Genomic DNA, 17,573 nt, shown 5'->3' with positions numbered 1-17,573 from the left:
TGCCTAAATAAAGATCCCTTTTTATATACTTCTGCTTAAGTCGCAGTCTATTGGACAGAGGTATAGGAGAAAAGACTGTCATGATAGGGACTGCCTCCAGCTCTGTTGGAGCCTATTGTGACTGGAGGCGCTGACACTTATGAGAAGAACCTGAGGATCACCAAAAGCCTGTCCTGTTCCCAACAACATCGCGGAAGCTCATCTCTCCTGGATCCAAACCAGTACAAAGCACTACACAGACCTGGAGCCTTGGCAAAATCTCCCAGAGGTTGGTGGAAGCAGTGCTACATTAGTTTGAAATATTAAACATTATTTTTACCTTCTACCAATACGCCTACCAGCTGTACTCTATCCATTTTTTATATATAAGAAACAGGTGCAAGCGCAAATAGCACGAATATATTGAAAATAATCAATTTATGGTGCATGTGAACATATGGAGTTGAAGTGAATAAAGTGTAAATATATATAATAAATGTATGTACAGTCCCTGGAAATTACGCTGATCCCAGACAGGAATCAAACAAGGTCCTGAAATAGTTTGACAGTGAAGATTTCCGGGGAGCAAATAGATCCAAGGACATATAAAGGAATATACGAAAAGAAAAAATAGTGCAATACAGTTTAAACAATTATAATGTGAGTGTAATGTTGTGAATGGTACACTCACAAGTTCCACATGAAAATCAGGCAATGAGCTTATATAGAGTAACCAACTCTTATGGACCTCCAGGTATCCTCATATGAGAAGCTGCATCTGAAGATATCTTCCTCTCATAGTACAGAACAAATCCGTTCTGTACTATGAGAAAATACTTGTAGCATCTTTTATTTGTTTTTTTTTAACAGCTCTAAATGACATTTTTTATGTATTATAATGCAACAAGCATTTTTTGTTTCTATAACAATCATTTACAAAGTCACATCCCCTTCCTCTTCTGAAACAGACACTGGCACACCCCTTTCTGAGTCCTGCCCTCTCTCTAGCAGTTCACCAATTGTACAGTATCTAGTGACTCCCAGGTCACATGATATTCCCTACAGAACTTTGCATCTTTGGTCCTCATCTGCTGCACTTACAGCCATTTAGTGAACCCCCGAGCCGAATCTTCGCCGATCGATCACAGGAGAATGATTGATTGGCAACTTAGCTAATTACTTATCATTGTGGGGATTGTATTGATGCACATATTAAAGGAGAAAAAAATGGCAGCTTGAACTGCTGCTTAAAATGGATATGAAAAATATCTACAGTATGCGTAAGAGTGAATGCATCTTTACAAGCATAGCTGCTCTGGGAGGAAGGTTTGTTTGTTAGCACAAAGAGCCACAGCAATGAAATGATTAAATACTGTATAAGAACTGGGTATAAAGAGTCACAAATAAATAATGTGTACATATTGTTAGTTATGATTAATACACATGGCTGGCTTGAACTTTGTATTGCTCTGTATTTATCTATCCTGTGGTTAATGGAGCATAGGAACTAGTAGATTAACCTTTTTGCTCCTGGTGGTGCTAACAACATATTGCTTTGCAGGTCTCTGTGATAGAAGAAGAACTACTAACCTGTATAACTGTTATATGACGAGAGCAAATCTCCCAAGAACAGAATTGTGATGTTTCTATTGTACTTCCTGGATCTAAATGCCATCTAGTGGTTATAGATTATATTGTTTAACTACTAGAAATGATCTGGCTACTACCAATAAATTTGTATGTTCCAGAACAGTGGCATTGATAAGGGTTATACAAACATGAAACATGAGCAGCTCTGAGACATTTACTAAACAGTGCAATTCTATAAAAAAAAATTATAAAAACTTCCAGCATGGCTTGGGTAAAATGGCTCTGTATGGTCCATTCACTTAAATACAGTAGGGCTGTAAGGGGTCTTCTGACACAGAATATGGCCGGTTATAGAAGACCAGACGATTACACTGGGATCCAAGCACCAGACACAACGAAGGAGTTAAATAAACTGAGTTTATTTCATCTGGAGCCAAGAAGAGCAACACAAATGCACAAAATAAGCTTAACTCGCCCAAACAGAGGGTTACAGGGGGAATCCTAGCTCACTAGGTGCTGAGTGCTGCCTTAGCTAGCGTACCCAGGACCAATCAAGGACTGCCCACAGTGGTGGGCTTAAGAAGAGTGGGAAATTCAAACTGACTAATTGTAATCAAGCTGGCAGGGCTAAAACCCAGGCTTCGGTTCCCAGTTTCAGCAAGATATCTCCCGCAAAGTTAGACGCCTCAGAGTTGGCGGATTAACAATGGTTTCCGCTTTAGGAATACATGTTCCCCCAACCTGAGACCTCCCACTTCCTCACTTCCCTAGTGTTCCCAAGCATTTCACCTATCCCAAATAACATTACAGCCCAAAACGTCATTGTGTGTGGGCTGGTTAAGTAAATTAACACAATGGAGTCTTGTTACAAAGTACACAACAGCAAAATACACAGCTACTGTACATAAGATGGCCATGTTAAAGTGTAGCACGGGTAGCCATCTTGATGGGTAGGGGCAACCACCGGGCTTAACGCAGCAAAACGTGAACATCCTATATGATTTTTTCTAAATAAATCAATTCTGTAGTATTAGATAATCCCATTTTTAATGATTTTTTATTTACTGATCATTGTTTGTTTGCTGTAGCAACCATTTAGAAAGTCATATCCACTTCCTCTTTCGAAACAGGCGCTCACACACACCTTTTTGAACTCTGCGTTTTGCGTTTTTTTTTTTTTACTCTGAAAGCGGTAACAATAATGTGTTACACTTAGTAATATAATGTTACATATCGGCTGCAGCATTTCACAGACTGCAGCACACAGTTAGAAGGCAGCGATTTCGTCAGGGACAGAATCAGGATCTTGACAGATTTATAACAGTAGCACCAAACCATTGCCAGCTTAGGCAAGAATGTAGAAGTCTATACTGTCACATGCATTACTTATATTAAAAAAAAGGGGGGGGGGTGTAGTATTTCTGGAAAAATCCAAGCCAGCACATTTTTTGGGTGATTTTTTTTTTATCATAGGTATAAAGCAGGGGGTCTTTGGAGCTGAGCCCCATTAATTTCTGATTCCAGAGATACATATCTCTGCTTTTCAAAGCTCCCGCATCACCCGGGCCAAGAGGAAGTCGCACCGGATGATGTCACATCTTACTATTGATCCGCAGGGCGCGAGAACTTTGAAAAGCTGCCTTTACGCGATCCCCGCTAGCTGAGCAGAGTGGCTACCGACATCTAATATGGAAGCAGGGGGTCCCCGAAGTCGAAATTAACAGGGTTTAGCTCTGGAGACCCCCTACTTCAACCCTATGGTAAAAAAAAAACTAATCGCAAAACAAAATCGCCGACTTGGATTGCCGCTTGAACGTGCTTGCAAGGCTGCCCCTACCATCACATGGCCCACAGTTTGTTAGTGTTCTTTCATAGAGAGCATGCTGCTGTGATTAGAGATACAATGAAATGATATTCCCTTGCTGCCTTGTTTGACAACATCAGCTGAATAAAAGGATGCATCAATCAGTTGCAAAGAACATGCAAATGTTTTGTTTGTTTTTTGCAACAGTTCTGCAGCCAGAATACTTTGGAAGTTATGTATCAAAATCTCTTTGAACTGTTTTTAATGGAATGCTTTAAAAAAAATCTCAGCAGTTTTTGCACCACTTTTTTTTAGCTGGGAGACTTTGATACATCACCCACTTTACAACACGGATCCTAGTCATTCACTTGTGCTAAAAAGATTGGCTGAAGCAGTGGTTCAATGAGTAAAAGCACTCCTAAAAACAATTATATTGGTTTTGAAGCAGGAGAGTCTGGTTCATATCCCGGTCCGTGAGCAAGTCCCTTTATCTCCTCGTGCCTCAGGAATCAAATTTGATTGTGTTCTTTAAGCCAGGGGGTGTGCAAGGTTTTGACCCTGCGCCCCCCCCCCCCCTGTCTTCTCACCTCTCGTCTCCCCCCCCCCCTCCTGCAAGGATCCAGCGTCAAATGATGTTGTGGGGTCATGTGATGTCACGTTGCCATGGCAACATGACATCATGTGACCCCGCGGCGTAATTGGATGCAGGTTACCATGGCGATGCATCACCAAAGATCAGGTAGGAGTAGCTTCAGAGGCCTCGCACTATCCCCCTGGAACGTAATTTAAGTGCCTTGGGGGAGAGCGTGGGACCTCTGTAGCGGCCGCTTCCCCCCAGGAAATTCTGCTGCCCCCCAGGAAATTCTGCTGCCCCCACTTTGCGCACCCCTGCTTTAAGTGGCAGGAAGTGTGCCTAAAAAATTCTATGCACATCACTGCATACTATAGTATAATAATATATAACATCAGTGCAGACTGGGAGATCTTGCTGCATTCAGTACTAATTATATATAAACAATATTGCTATTAAAACCCTATTTGCACAGTTGAAAGTTCATTTTTGCACTGTAATGAATAACCCCCATGTTTTTAATATCTAACTGCCATCTGGCAAACAAAGTATTGTACATATTTTGGGTAAGCATATTTTAATATCTTTATCTTATCTAGTATTGTGTAAAAGATAAACCGCCTCCCAAGAACACCTGCTATATAACCTACTGTAGATGCTATAGTCACATAATAAACATATACATTCATTTTGTCTCTGTGTACTTTAGGATACTAAACACAACATTGTTTGAAAGCTGGGAAATCGTTGGTCCTTATCCATCTTGGTGGGTCTTTAACCTGCTGCTTTTGCTACTTCAATTACTGCACTTGTTTTGGTCTTATCTAATAATCAAGATTGCCTTCAAAGCAATCTCAAAAGGCAAGGTAAGAATACCTTATCAAAATGATTTTTGTATTAATGTTCATACACTGTTTCTACATAATTCATATACTCAATAAAGTTCACTATATGAGATGTCCTGCAGATGTAGCAGATCTTATTGCACCCATTACCGTGCGATTATGTGTTACTGCATCACGTGTTTTACCGTGCGTTTCGCAGTTCAATAGAGCTGTGAGTGATTTTACAATTAAATAACGTCTGCTAAAGCTGTACCTATTAGCATATACAGTACATACAATATTCATTTAATCCACCCTTCAATACTACATTGATGAGAATTATTAGTTCTTTCAAAATATTCAACCACAATCACAGCTCTAAAGAGATGGAGATTTAGTAATTTACCCTGGACAGCATGTGGATCTCACATTTGATCAAATTAATGGGTCATTTACTCATCGATTAAATATCATACATCATTATCAGATATAAGAAATATGGTGTCTAGACAGCACTCAATTGAGGCAAGATATGACTAGTAAAATGTTCTAGTGGTGCATGGGAATAATGGAGGGATCCTAACCCTCCTACAAAATAATATCGAAAAAGGGGGGAGATTCCCAGCACTAAAAATAAACGACAGTACAACATCGGGATTATGCCAGAGAATAAAGTAATACAGCGCGATCCGTTACAACGCGAATCTGCTTATAACGCGATGCCAGCGTGGCTCCCAATTTTCATATTTATGAATACTTTACAACACAATTATTGGTATCTTAAATACTTTATTGTACAATGCACACAATTGTACATTACTTCTAACGCGATCCGCTTATAACACGATGTGATTCTTTGGACCCCAAGCACAGCGTTATAAAGGGGTTGAGCTGTATATTGTATATCAAATATATGACTTTATTCTTTGGCATAAACCCGTTGTTGCACTGTCGTTTATTTTGAGTGCTGAGAATCTCCATCATTATCATATATGTATCTTAATACGTTTTCACTTCTGCTATTGGCTTTGGTTATTTGCTTTGTGATCTATTCCTTGTTTATTGCTGTGGAAAAATTCAAAATATACGTTGTTAACCTATAAAAACCATCTCCCCTGCATTTTGCGTCCTCACCATGATGTGTGTGTTCTTTCCCTTGTGCTACCGTGGAAGGCTGGAAAGTGGAATCCTTTGCATGTAAGTTGCACGGATTATGCTGCAAGACATACAATTTGGAAACATACTCGTTCTGCTGGTACTGTACGTTTAACTGCATTGACACTAAAATGTCTTGCAGCTGTCATTTCTGTGTTAATCTACTGACTAAAATGCTGGACATAAAAAGCATCATCCATTATTTTAACATGACTTTGTTATGTATTAGCTAGTGGAATTTGAACAGTGATGATTTGAACATAACCGGTCAACACGACTCACTGTTTTAATGCGATGTTGATATTTAAGTGAGATTGAATCAGACACAGGATAACAGTGCAAATACAAAATTAAATACCCTGTAAAGTTTGTGTAAACTAATAGAAGAGCAATTTATAGCAACAAACTTCTTCAGTATACAGAAAAGGTTATGAAGGGAGTATAGTGCATTTAGCTGAAATGTTCAGAATAGTACATCACGTGAAATATTCAGAATAATAAATGCTGCAGTTTGAAATATAAAGCAGTATTTTAGGTGGCTAATTATAACTTACCTAACCTAGCTAATAACAGAAGCTTCGTCTTGCATAGTCTTTGATGCACAGCTCTATTCTACTACTCAATGTTCTGTTGTACATGTCATTAAGCTTTTCAGGTACAGTATTTTTCACGTTTCCCTTAATTGTCCTCATTAGAACATTTAGAATTTTTCACCTGTATACAGATGCAGCGGCCATTATTTTAACAAATCACGCGGTGTATACCTCGGAATACCCATGTCATGGCGCGGGATTTCTTCCAACCGTACCGCCTTAAGACGCGAGTGAATAAAATGGCGTTTTAGTGTTCTGGTTTTTAAACATCTGAAATTGACACAGTAGCACAGTACTGTACACATTACAATTCATTCATTTCATTGCATTTAATTGCACACAATCCATGAAATTCAAACAAAGCAACCGCGATAAACACGAGTGCCTGGGGCGATTGGCCGCATTAATGCCGAGTGGAGTACAGCAGCGCATACGAAAACGGCGCAGTGATTTGTTAAAATAATGGCCACTGCATCTGTAAAAAATGACACTAAATGTCTCGACCAAATCTTCAATAAGAACTTGTTGCATTTGTTCCAGGTATCAAAGGACGACCGCAGCGATATCGAGTCCAGCTCAGATGAGGAAGATTCAGGGCCACGAATGAAAAATCCACACAGGGCCACAACCAATGGTGTAAACAGTGCCAATGGAATAAATGGATACCTCATTGGAGCAACTTATTCAGAGGAACATTAGATATCAAACACAATTCCACAATCGAACAACAAACTGTTTGCTATGGGAAACATTTAGTAACGTGTGAACGCAGTTTCTTCGTATATCTCTGCATCAGAAATCAATTTAGGAATATCAAAGCATTCTAATAGTGCACTGCCGATATTTTCTTTTTGTGAATGCCGAAAGCATACCAATCAATATATGTAGGCATGCTATATGTTTCAGTAATTGACGCAATGGGAACAGCATTTTCATAAGTCTAAATGTTATTTATTTTTATATTTGTTTTGAATTTTCAGGTAAAAAGATGTACTTTTTCACTTATTTTCTCTTGGTGGTGGTATTGATGAGATCCTACAGTATGTCTGCATTTAGAGCAATTCTTACAGCATAAGTAATCATCTGCTTAATTTGTCAACGTAACAACTGTATACAGATTATCAGTACACTTAAGGTGTTATGGTATAACTTAGCTCACACGTTGAATTTCGCAAATGTAAAATCAAAGGTTTGTGCTAGTGTCAAAACCATCTGCTAATATTATCGATACATGGTTCAAGTCAGATTTCTAAAAAAACATTCTATGAAACGTAGGTCGTATGAATCATAAGTCATAACGTATTTACAGGCCGTAGTCACTAAACTCAGATATATAGCTAGTCTTGCTGTCCCCAAAACCATGGGGGGAAAAATACAATTTTGTGGATCCAGGAATAGTAAAAACCGCGGCTGTCTGCAGGGGGTCTGTTCTTCTGAATGGGACCCCCAGAGGAGAGATTTCCCTCGTGATGCAGCGTTCATGATCCCGCGGCTTTTCACGGCTGTGCAAACAGTTAGTCTGGCTAGATCTGTAAGTGGTTTAACAGTCTATATCAGATGCCTTTGATCATTAAGAAATTGTGTATCCAAACTAACATACACTCAATGCTTCCTTGTTTTCCAGTAATTTATACATGGGCATTAAAAAAAGTATAATGTCATTCACCGCTAATTATAGCAATAAGGTACTCTACTGCACCAATCATGTAAAACTCAGGGGGGTGTAAGTACTGCATTACCCAGTGATTCCCCTTAACGTTATTTATAAGAACACATGGATAAAAACAAATAAAACTATATTCTCTTGAAAACACTACTGCTTGAAGAATCTGTGTATCATTTTTCTAGCAAGTAAGCAAATCAGGATTTGTTGTATGTGTATCAAACGATAAACGATAAAAAGGGCAAATACATTTGCATTATTCTGATTGGGTATGGATAGAACATGTACTGTTAAGATAGTTGCACTGACAAACAAGGAATGTTCACATCTACAATTAGAACTCTTCAAGTTACCGAAGCCTATATTCACATTTTAATTATCGCTATACTGTATGTATGTATATTTTTTTATTTTTATAACATCCAGCAGGTACATGGCACTTTACAATTTTTTTTTTTACAAATATTACAATACAGAGAATATAATACAGAGAAGAAAAGTGCATGAAGACATGGAGTCCCTGCTCTGAAGAGCTCACAATCCAATTGGCATAAGAAGAGACAAATAGAAACAGCAGGTATACATTTGAGTACATTGCTTAGAGGGCGTATAAAAACATACTGTAGCTTACAGAGTATGAGGAGTGGTCATCCAGGACTATTGAAATGCTTTGTTGAATGGGAGCTTTCAGTTGGGTTTTGAATTTAGAGAGAAGGTGCTTGGCGTGTACGGGGCGACAGGGCGTTCCAGAGGTAGGGTGCAGCATGTGAGAAGGGTTTGTAGCCGTGAAAGCTGTAGTTATGGAAAGAAGACGGACTCGGGTTCAGTGTAGAGAGAAAGTAGGGTATCGCAAGAGATTAAAGCTGAGATAAAGGAAGGGAAAAGGAGTAAAGAGCCTTTATGGAGAGAAGGCGAATTGTGTACTGAATGGAGAATTGAATAGGGAGCAAGCAAAGAGTTTGCATGATCATTTTGACTACATTAAAGGGTAGAAAGCTGTGAGGTAGGGAGGTCAGTGAGGTGAAATTACAGTAGTCCAGATGGAAAAATGTGAGGGAGGGCATTAAGATTTTAATAGTAGAAAAACAAAGAAAAGGTTGAATTTTGGCAATGTTACAGAGAAGAAAGTGGCAAGTTTTAGCAATAGCTAAAAGAAAGAGTCAAATATGATGCCTAAGCAACAGGCTTGGGGAATTGGAAGGATTATAGTGTTTTTGACTGGGATGGTAAAAGACACAATGGGGCTTGATTTCGCTTACACTATGAGCAACTCAGTCTTTGACGTATTCAGTTTGAGGCATCTTGCTGCCCCCAGGATGAGAGAAGAAGAAGAAGAAGACGAAGACGACGAAGAAATAATTAGGTGCACTCACTGGATTTATGTAACTGGCTCAGGTGCATAGCGATCATCCCCCACAGGGGAGACCTATAATACAGGGCACATCCTCCTAAAACAAGAAGGAACTGGCACTCCAGAGGTCTTCATTAAAAAAAAGGAATTTTAATCCACACAGACAAATGTTTCGATCAACACACTGACATTTGTCAAGAAGATGAGATTGCCATGAGACTGTTGCCGACCCAAATCTGTACTCCAGTTGTGAGGTTAGATACAGTTGTACATCATCTGCATACAGGTGATACTCAAAGCCAAATTAATTAATAAGTCACCAAGGGAGAGTGTATAGAGAGAAAAGAGGAGAGGTCCCATAACTGACTGGAGTTATGCCAACACATAAGAGAGTGTCAGAGCTGAGGAAAAAGACAAGCGGCCAGCCCCATCAAATTGGTAGTGGAACTCCCTCCACTTCCGTTTCCTGCATCTGAAGACCAGTCCCGTCAAGTGATCCCTCCAGGACTGATCAGACGACGTGAAAGTGCCTTGGGTCTGGGGCCGCGAAAACCCCGGCACTGAAAAGGTTAAATACCAGGATTGAGGAACTAGTGTTAAAGCACCAGTTCTCTGTACTCCTTTTCCCCCCCCCACACCCTTCCTTTTCTTTACATAGGTGGACAGCATGTCATCTCCGGAACTTAGACGTGTATTTCAGGAGTTTGTGGTCTGCAGAATTTACATATCAATGGTACAGCTCCAGGGACCCCCTTGATCCAACTTTGTAAAAAAAAAAAGGGGGTATGGGAGAGGAACGGATTATTTAAACATAGAAAAAATATTATATGTTTTCTGTCTTTACTGTATGCATGAAAAAGGAGAACCAGAATTTGAACATTTTAGTTGTAAACTCCAACTGCTGAGAAGCAACAATGTAGAAAAACATTTAATATAATTTCTTCTGTTACCAACAATAATTAATCTTATTTTATATTTAAAAATTCTGCTAGTAATACATTATTTTATGATTGACTTTGGTTTTTCTCAGTGTAATCAAATATTCAAATTCTGTAATAAGCCCAAACATCATTGCGTATTATTCTTCCAAAAGTTATTATGCAGTCTAAAAAATGACAAAAAGAAATTTACTCTAGAACATTTTAACGCTTGTTACCTTTTGCATTGCTCAATCCTTTGCTTTAGAAGGTAAGTACTGTTCAGATGACTGGTAAGTGTATATTTTCTATCAATTCAATAGGTGAGAAAATCAGGAAAAGTATCTGGTATCGCAAAAAGAGTACTCAGCACTTAAATATAAATCTAGCTGAGAAATCATGACCACTGACATAAGGACACAAAGGGCAGAATTAACCAAACGAGCAATGCCCCTATGCTAAGCTGACAAAATTATTCATCTGAGCTGCTAAACAAAAAGTGAAAATTCCGTAATGTTGCTTTGTAGCATAAAGAATAACCCATACAAATGTGTTTTTCTTCATCAGACCCAACACAATCTTAAATGTATTTTAACAAATTGAGCAAAAATGTTATTAGAATGCAAGAATAACCACTTTTCCTTCCTTCCTTAATACAATGTGATATTTTCATTAATAAACTTGCTCAAGACTAGATAAAATATTGTGAAATTGCATTACCTACCTCTCTTCATAGTCTGACTTTTTTTATAATGACTATCTGTTATGACTATAATTACTTTAATCTTACTGCCAGCCTAAAATCACACGAATAGCAAAAAGCTCACTGCTATCAGTAGAGCTGTATTTAGTTATTACAGACAGTAATTCTTGCTATTGTACTGTATGTTTCTCAAGGTCATTTATTCTGATTGAAAGTGCTGGTTTGAATGGTGCTGTCCTGTAATTACCTTGGGAATTACTGGTCTTGTGAAAGAACCAGAAAGAAAAAGCATATCTAATATTTTGCTATTTATACTGTACATAAACTTTTTTTCTTTTTGATGAGGGAGGGTACAATGGTAAAATGGGGGAAAGGAGGGGGGTGGGAGCTCACACAATATACAGGTAACATAGAGTGTTTAATATCTTGATTATACATAAGCCTTTTGCTTGTAGCAACGTTCCCGAATTGTAGTTTCTAACCCCATCAGTACCACCACCGTTATTGTAGGGGAATACTGGGTAGTGTTGGACACTACAAAAGTACTGTCCCGGGCTTTACTATGTGGCTTCCTTTTTGTTCCAGCCAAGGCTGCCAAACTTTTTGGAATTTCAAACACGAATCACTTACATAGCTTGTCAAACTTTAGGAGGAGCTGGTCGCACAGTGGAAAGGCTGAGATTGGGCCTTTTCCAGTCCTCTTCCCTTTGGGGGAGAGTCAGTGAGGACTGGAAAAGGCCCAATCTCAGCCTTTCCACTGTGCGACCTGCCTTCCTCAGTGGGGAAGGACAACCTACAAATTAAGGATGGTCCTGCCTTTAAGTACTGCCAGGAGGAGGGCACCAGGTTTGGCTCATGATTGGTCATGCCCTGGCCTGATGTCACCACCTCCCGCTGTCACTCAAATGCAGCTCCTCCTATGACAAGCTATGTAAGCCCATTGTCAGGCATATTGTCCTAAGTCTCCCTCTCTTCCAGTTTCTTTGTCTGGGTGTGCTGTTGTTTTATGTCTGCTCTGGGTTTTCCTCTGTCTGTCTCATCTCGGGTGCTCCTGTCTTCTGTCTCTGCTTGCTTTATAGTTTCCTGTTTCCTGAACCTCCTTGCCTTTGCTTTGTTTCTGTCCAGACTCCTTCTGCTTCTCCCCCTGTTCTGTTTCTGTTTTGTTACTGTGGAGTTCTGCTAACATTATTAAAGGCCCTTGCTATTGAACTATCTTGCCCCATCTGTTTCCTGGTCCCTGGTCCCAATTCTTGCTTCCCTGCCCTGATCCCTTGCCCTGTTCTTACTTCCGCTGCCGGCCCCTGCCTGGACCCCGATGATCCTGCTTGCTGCCTGCCACCAAACTCTGCCTGTGACCCGACGATCCTTTCCTGCCACTGGTAACCAACCTCAGCCTGTGACTCCAATGATCCTTGCCTGCTGCCTGCAAACCGAACCCTGCCTGTGACCCCGTCGATACTTTTATACCCTGCTGTTCTGGCCATCAAGGTCCTCTCTGCTCCTGGAGTCCTGTGACACCCAGAGATGTAGCAATCCCATAGCAGTTGTGTGATGTCGCTTAAAGTCATATCCCAAAATGTAAAAGGCCTCAACCCCAAACAAACATCCGATGGTGATGACAGATTGTTTTTTAAAAGGGGGGAGATATTCTCCTAATATAAGAAATCGACTTAAAAAATGTTAGCACTCCTAAATACTTTGATAAATCATTTAGGGAATTTTGTAAACCTCCTCAGCCCAGGTAAAGAAGAGAGGGGTGGCAATATTCATCCATAACCGCATCTCGTTGAAACACAAAATTATAAAAATGGATAGCGATGGTAGATACATTATAGTGGGGGGAGAACAGTATGGGAAAGAATTTACCCTGGCCAACATATACTGTATATGCCCTGAACAAAGATAGCTCTAAATTCTTAAATACTTTGTTTACTCACTGGGGGGTGTAGCTGAAGGCTATATCATCCTAGGAGGTGACTTCGACCTCACTCTAGACCCTGTGATGGACAGATCCAGTAATCCCAACTCAATTACCCCTAGGATTAAAACCCTAGATATTAGAGCCTTCGAAAGAGGCCAGAGGTCACTCAATTTAGTGGATACCTGGCATGAATTACATCTTTTTACAAAGGAGTATACATTTTTCTCCTTTCCACATCAGTCATACTCTAAGCTAGACTACATATTTACCAGTGCCGCACTGATTCGCCGAGTTTCTCACTCAAATACTCTTAGCATAACGTGGTCAAATCATGCCCTGGTGGAAACAATTATATCTAACCTGTAGATAAGATATCCAAAAGTAAATTGGAAATGTCGATGGCGTTGTCATGTTGCCATGGCAATAAGACGCTGTGTGACACATCATTGGTGTCAGTGTCATTTGACGCTGCGAATCTGGAGGAGGGTGGCAGAAAGAAAGGAGACAGCAAGGAGCGCCCGGCATATGTGACTTCCCATCAGGCTCAACAGCCCTGAGAGCATGGCAAATGTATATGGTGGAGGCCATGTTTGTCACCCTAAAATGTTGCAACCGTAGGCCCGGGCCTAATGGGAAATCTGCCACTGCCCTAGAGGTCTCTCCGACTCTTCCAACTAATATAAATAGTCTGCTTTGTCTACCAGTACGAGTCAGACAACCCAAACAATTTGCACTCACTCACTCTCTCAGGCACAAACTCAAATTTAAGTATAAACTAATAAATAACAACTTTTTAATGAACCCTTTTGGGGAATACAGATTTCCCTCCATGCCTTTCTAGGCAGCCCTTTTCTAATTGGTCAAAGGCAAGTATCACGTGACTAACAGAAATAAGCAACGACCAAAAGATTAAGCAGTTTGATCTGTTGTTGAGGGGAAAAGAACTTGCCTGTGTGAATGCGGAATCACAGCAAAAATTGATCTCTGAGCTATAAGGATATTTTGCCTTCCCGAATAATGAGTTGCCATGTATCCTGAAATATAAAGGTGTTTGGGATGAAAATCTGGGAGAGGTGTTGGACTCTGAGGATTGGGATTACATTTTCAATACAGCAGCTAGTAGCTCTAACTGTACCACAATTAAGGAAAACTCATAGAAGTTGTTGATGTGATGGGACAAAACTCATTGGCTATATTCAAGTTTGTCCTAAGGGGTGTGGAGAGGTAGCATCACTCCTCCACATGGGGTGGACTTGTCCCTGGGTAACGGACCTGTGGATTAAGATAAAAATCTGGATCCGCTGGGTCATGAATATAGATATCCCTATGGATTCCTGGCCTTTTCTCCTAAATAGGCCACTCCAAAATGTGTCCGGAGAAGAGAATAAAATTATTGCTCATGTAACAGTGTTTCCCCATCTGGTGGGAGATTTGGCCATTACTGGTCATGTGGTGCATGATACCTGCTGGTAACAGGAGGGCTGAGTCGTCTGCCAATGGTAGTGGGGACACAGGACTAGGTTTCGGGGGCCCATAACCCACATATCTCGTTAGCCGTGCAGCGCCTCCATCTGCAGTAGGCTCCAGGAGCTGAAAGTGATCACCCATGGTAGAACATATTACCTCTCCCTCCAGTAAGGTCTTGCACCAGGCAGGAGGTATAACAACAGGAACAGGTTTATTACTCTTCTGTACAGTTCCAGGAACAAGCTGTTCATGCAAGGATGGTCCCTGGACTGTCACAACAGGCCATGGGCACCCACAGACATCCTAGCTCTTCCCCACCTTTCGCGCATGCACAGAAGGGGACGGCCGAGTCTGCGAATGCGCAGAAGGAGTAGGAGACACGGAAAATCGTCGGTGTACATAGCAAATGCTATGTACCACTTTTCAGCGATTTTCTCTTTCCGGCAGCACCTTGGAACGGAACTTGCCGTATGAGCGGGGCCCTACTGTACAATCATTGCCTTAGTCTAAGGCTGATGAATGTCGATAACAAAAATAGGATATGAAGTATAAATCCCCTTGAGTCCTGTTTTGTGTTCAGACAAACCTCATAGTGGAATTCATATATCATCATTACATATGAAACAATATAATTATTGTTGATTCATGTGTTATTTGATTGAAATATTAAGGCATTAGCATCACTGATGCACTGCAGACATCATCTCCATTGACATGTCATCTCCATATAGAATACAATTAGTGGTAGATAATCAATGTGAAGAAATGGGGTACTCACAGGATCTCCCTCTTTGTTTGTACCGCAATAGACGTGCTCCAGCTGGTTTTTGGTCTGAGATTTGAAGAGAGAAAAAAGATGGCAGTGCACAATCGAAGAGAACACACAGAGGGCTGGTAAATAAGCTCTAAGAAAAATGTATTGGCACATGTGATACAGGATAAAAAAACGCATTTCACGCCGGATGGTGCTTAATCAAAAAATAGAGGACTCCTAAACTGTTGGTCCTCTTTGTTGCATATCCTCATTCCAAGAAATTAATTTTCGGCCAATGCCTGTGTGTGAACACAGATGAAAGCTAAAATGCACAGATGAAGATTTCCATAGGTATAGGTGGACGGATGTATTAACAGCCCCAGGTGATTAATGTTAACACAAATTGGGCTGTATGTCACAGAGAGGAAGACTGAAAACTGAATATAACAAATGTAAAAACAATCGTGTATACATAAACTGCATGGTCACTCACAGAAAGTTAAAATGCCTGTACAAATACAATCTCTAGAAAATGAACATTAGTATTACACAACATGTCTAACTAGATACATAAATATTCTACTGTTGTCTAAAAATGTATTTGTTAATGAATCTCTTCTATACACTATTTATTTTATATATTTATATTAAACACAGAGGAATGAAAATGGAAGAACACACCGACAATCTAATTAGGTCCCCTGTGTCCCTTAAATAAGAGGGGCGTGAGGATATAAGGGGTTGAAGATACACATCTATCTAGCGTGATTGTTCATCTCCCAAAGATTCAATACTTGAAATAATAGGCCTGCCAGGTGGGCAGGTCAAAGATTTATGGATCTTTGGGAGATGGTGGAAAATCGGTATGATCCTGCAATACAAGTAATCAAATTTTCCTTCATCAACGACATGTGCCAATAAATATTTCTTAGAGCTTATTTACCAGCCCTCTGTGTGTTCTCTTCGATTGTGCACTGCCATCATTTTTCTCTCTTCAAACCATCTATATATATATATTTCTCAAACCGTTATATGCGTGTCTGTTTGTCCTGTGTCTCCCTGTGTCTAGGGGCAATCACATTGGACCTTTGGCCCGTCACTCCGCCTCAGGCGAATGAGATGGCTACCTTGGCCCGCCCGCCCCCGCACACCTCTCATTAGCCGGTGTGGTCTAACAGTGACACACACACACCTCCCGCCCAGGTAAGTACTAAACCGCCGCCTCCCCTCCCAGCGCACACCCCTCCCGCTGCCTCAAACCTCTGTGCCTCCCACTACTGTGCCTCCCACTGCCTCACCCCTGTGTCTCACACCCCTCCTGCTGCCTCACACTACTGTGCGTCCCGCTGCCTCCAACCCCTGTGCCTCCCGCTGCCTCAAACCCCTGTGCCTCCCGCTGCCTCAAACCCCTGTGCCTCCTGCTGCCTCCAACCCCTGTGCCTCCCGCTGCCTCAAACCCCTGTGCCTCCCGCTGCCTCCAACCCCTGTGCCTTCCGCTGCCTCAAACCCCTGTGCCTCCCCTCCCAGCGCACACCTCTGCCGCCGGGGCCTCCAACCCCTGTGCCTCCCCTCCCAGCGCAAAACCCCTGTGCCTCCCCTCTCAGCGCAAAACCCCTGTGCCTCCCCTCCCAGCGCAAAACCCCTGTGCCTTCCCTCCCAGCGCAAAACCCCTGTGCCTCCCCTCCCAGCGCAAAACCCCTGTGCCTCCACTCCCAGCGCAAAACCCCTGTGCCTCCCCTCCCAGCGCAAAACCCCTGTGCCTCCCCTCCCAGCGCAAAACCCCTGTGCCTCACGGTCTTAAATAGGGTTTGTGATGTCACATTTAGCCTCAAAATAGTTAACAGCCACCTGATTGGCTGTTAAAACCATGTTCCGATTTAATTTTTTTTTTTTACATGACGTCACTTAAAGGGAATGATGCCAGCCAATCAGAATGGCTGTGCTTTATTTGCCTTTAAGATGACTTCACTAAATCCAAGATGGCCGGCATCACATGGTATTTCAGCCAATCAGAGTGTGGAATTGGTTCCCACGATAAGCCCGTGTGCCTGCCTCCCTTCGCAACGCTGTATTCCTCTGGGATGTCTGGACCTCCCTGGACCCAGTGCACCGGCAGATAAGTACCCCCCTCCAGCACCATACTGCAGTGTGCATGTACTCCTATCTATGACTGTATATCGAAAAAGAATCATACAAGAAATAACACTAATATGGGTTTAAGGATATAGATATGGACTAGATGGGAATCTGATTGTTTAATGATGATCATATATTTAAAAAA

General features: G+C 41.2%; 1 protein-coding gene across 2 annotated transcripts in view; it reads left to right on the top strand.

Moving 5' to 3' along the window:
* CERS6 (ceramide synthase 6) overlaps positions 1-8,322 on the top strand; it is a 145,113-nt gene extending 136,791 nt beyond the window's left edge. The window contains exons 9-11 of one of the 2 annotated variants that reach the window (XM_075609159.1): positions 4,654-4,810; positions 5,942-5,965; positions 7,057-8,322. In XM_075609159.1, the coding sequence (XP_075465274.1) occupies positions 4,654-4,810; positions 5,942-5,965; positions 7,057-7,215 (340 nt within the window). In that variant the 3' untranslated portion in view covers positions 7,216-8,322. The remainder of the gene's footprint in view (positions 1-4,653; positions 4,811-5,941; positions 5,966-7,056) is intronic. The other variant, XM_075609160.1, reaches the window with a different exon arrangement.
* The last annotated feature ends 9,251 nt before the right edge of the window (positions 8,323-17,573 follow it).

This window comes from Ascaphus truei, chromosome 7 (genome assembly GCF_040206685.1).
Source record: "Ascaphus truei isolate aAscTru1 chromosome 7, aAscTru1.hap1, whole genome shotgun sequence".
Lineage (NCBI taxonomy): Eukaryota > Metazoa > Chordata > Amphibia > Anura > Ascaphidae > Ascaphus > Ascaphus truei.
The sequence above is the reverse complement of the archived record's forward strand: the minus strand, read 5'-3'. Positions and strand labels throughout refer to the sequence as shown.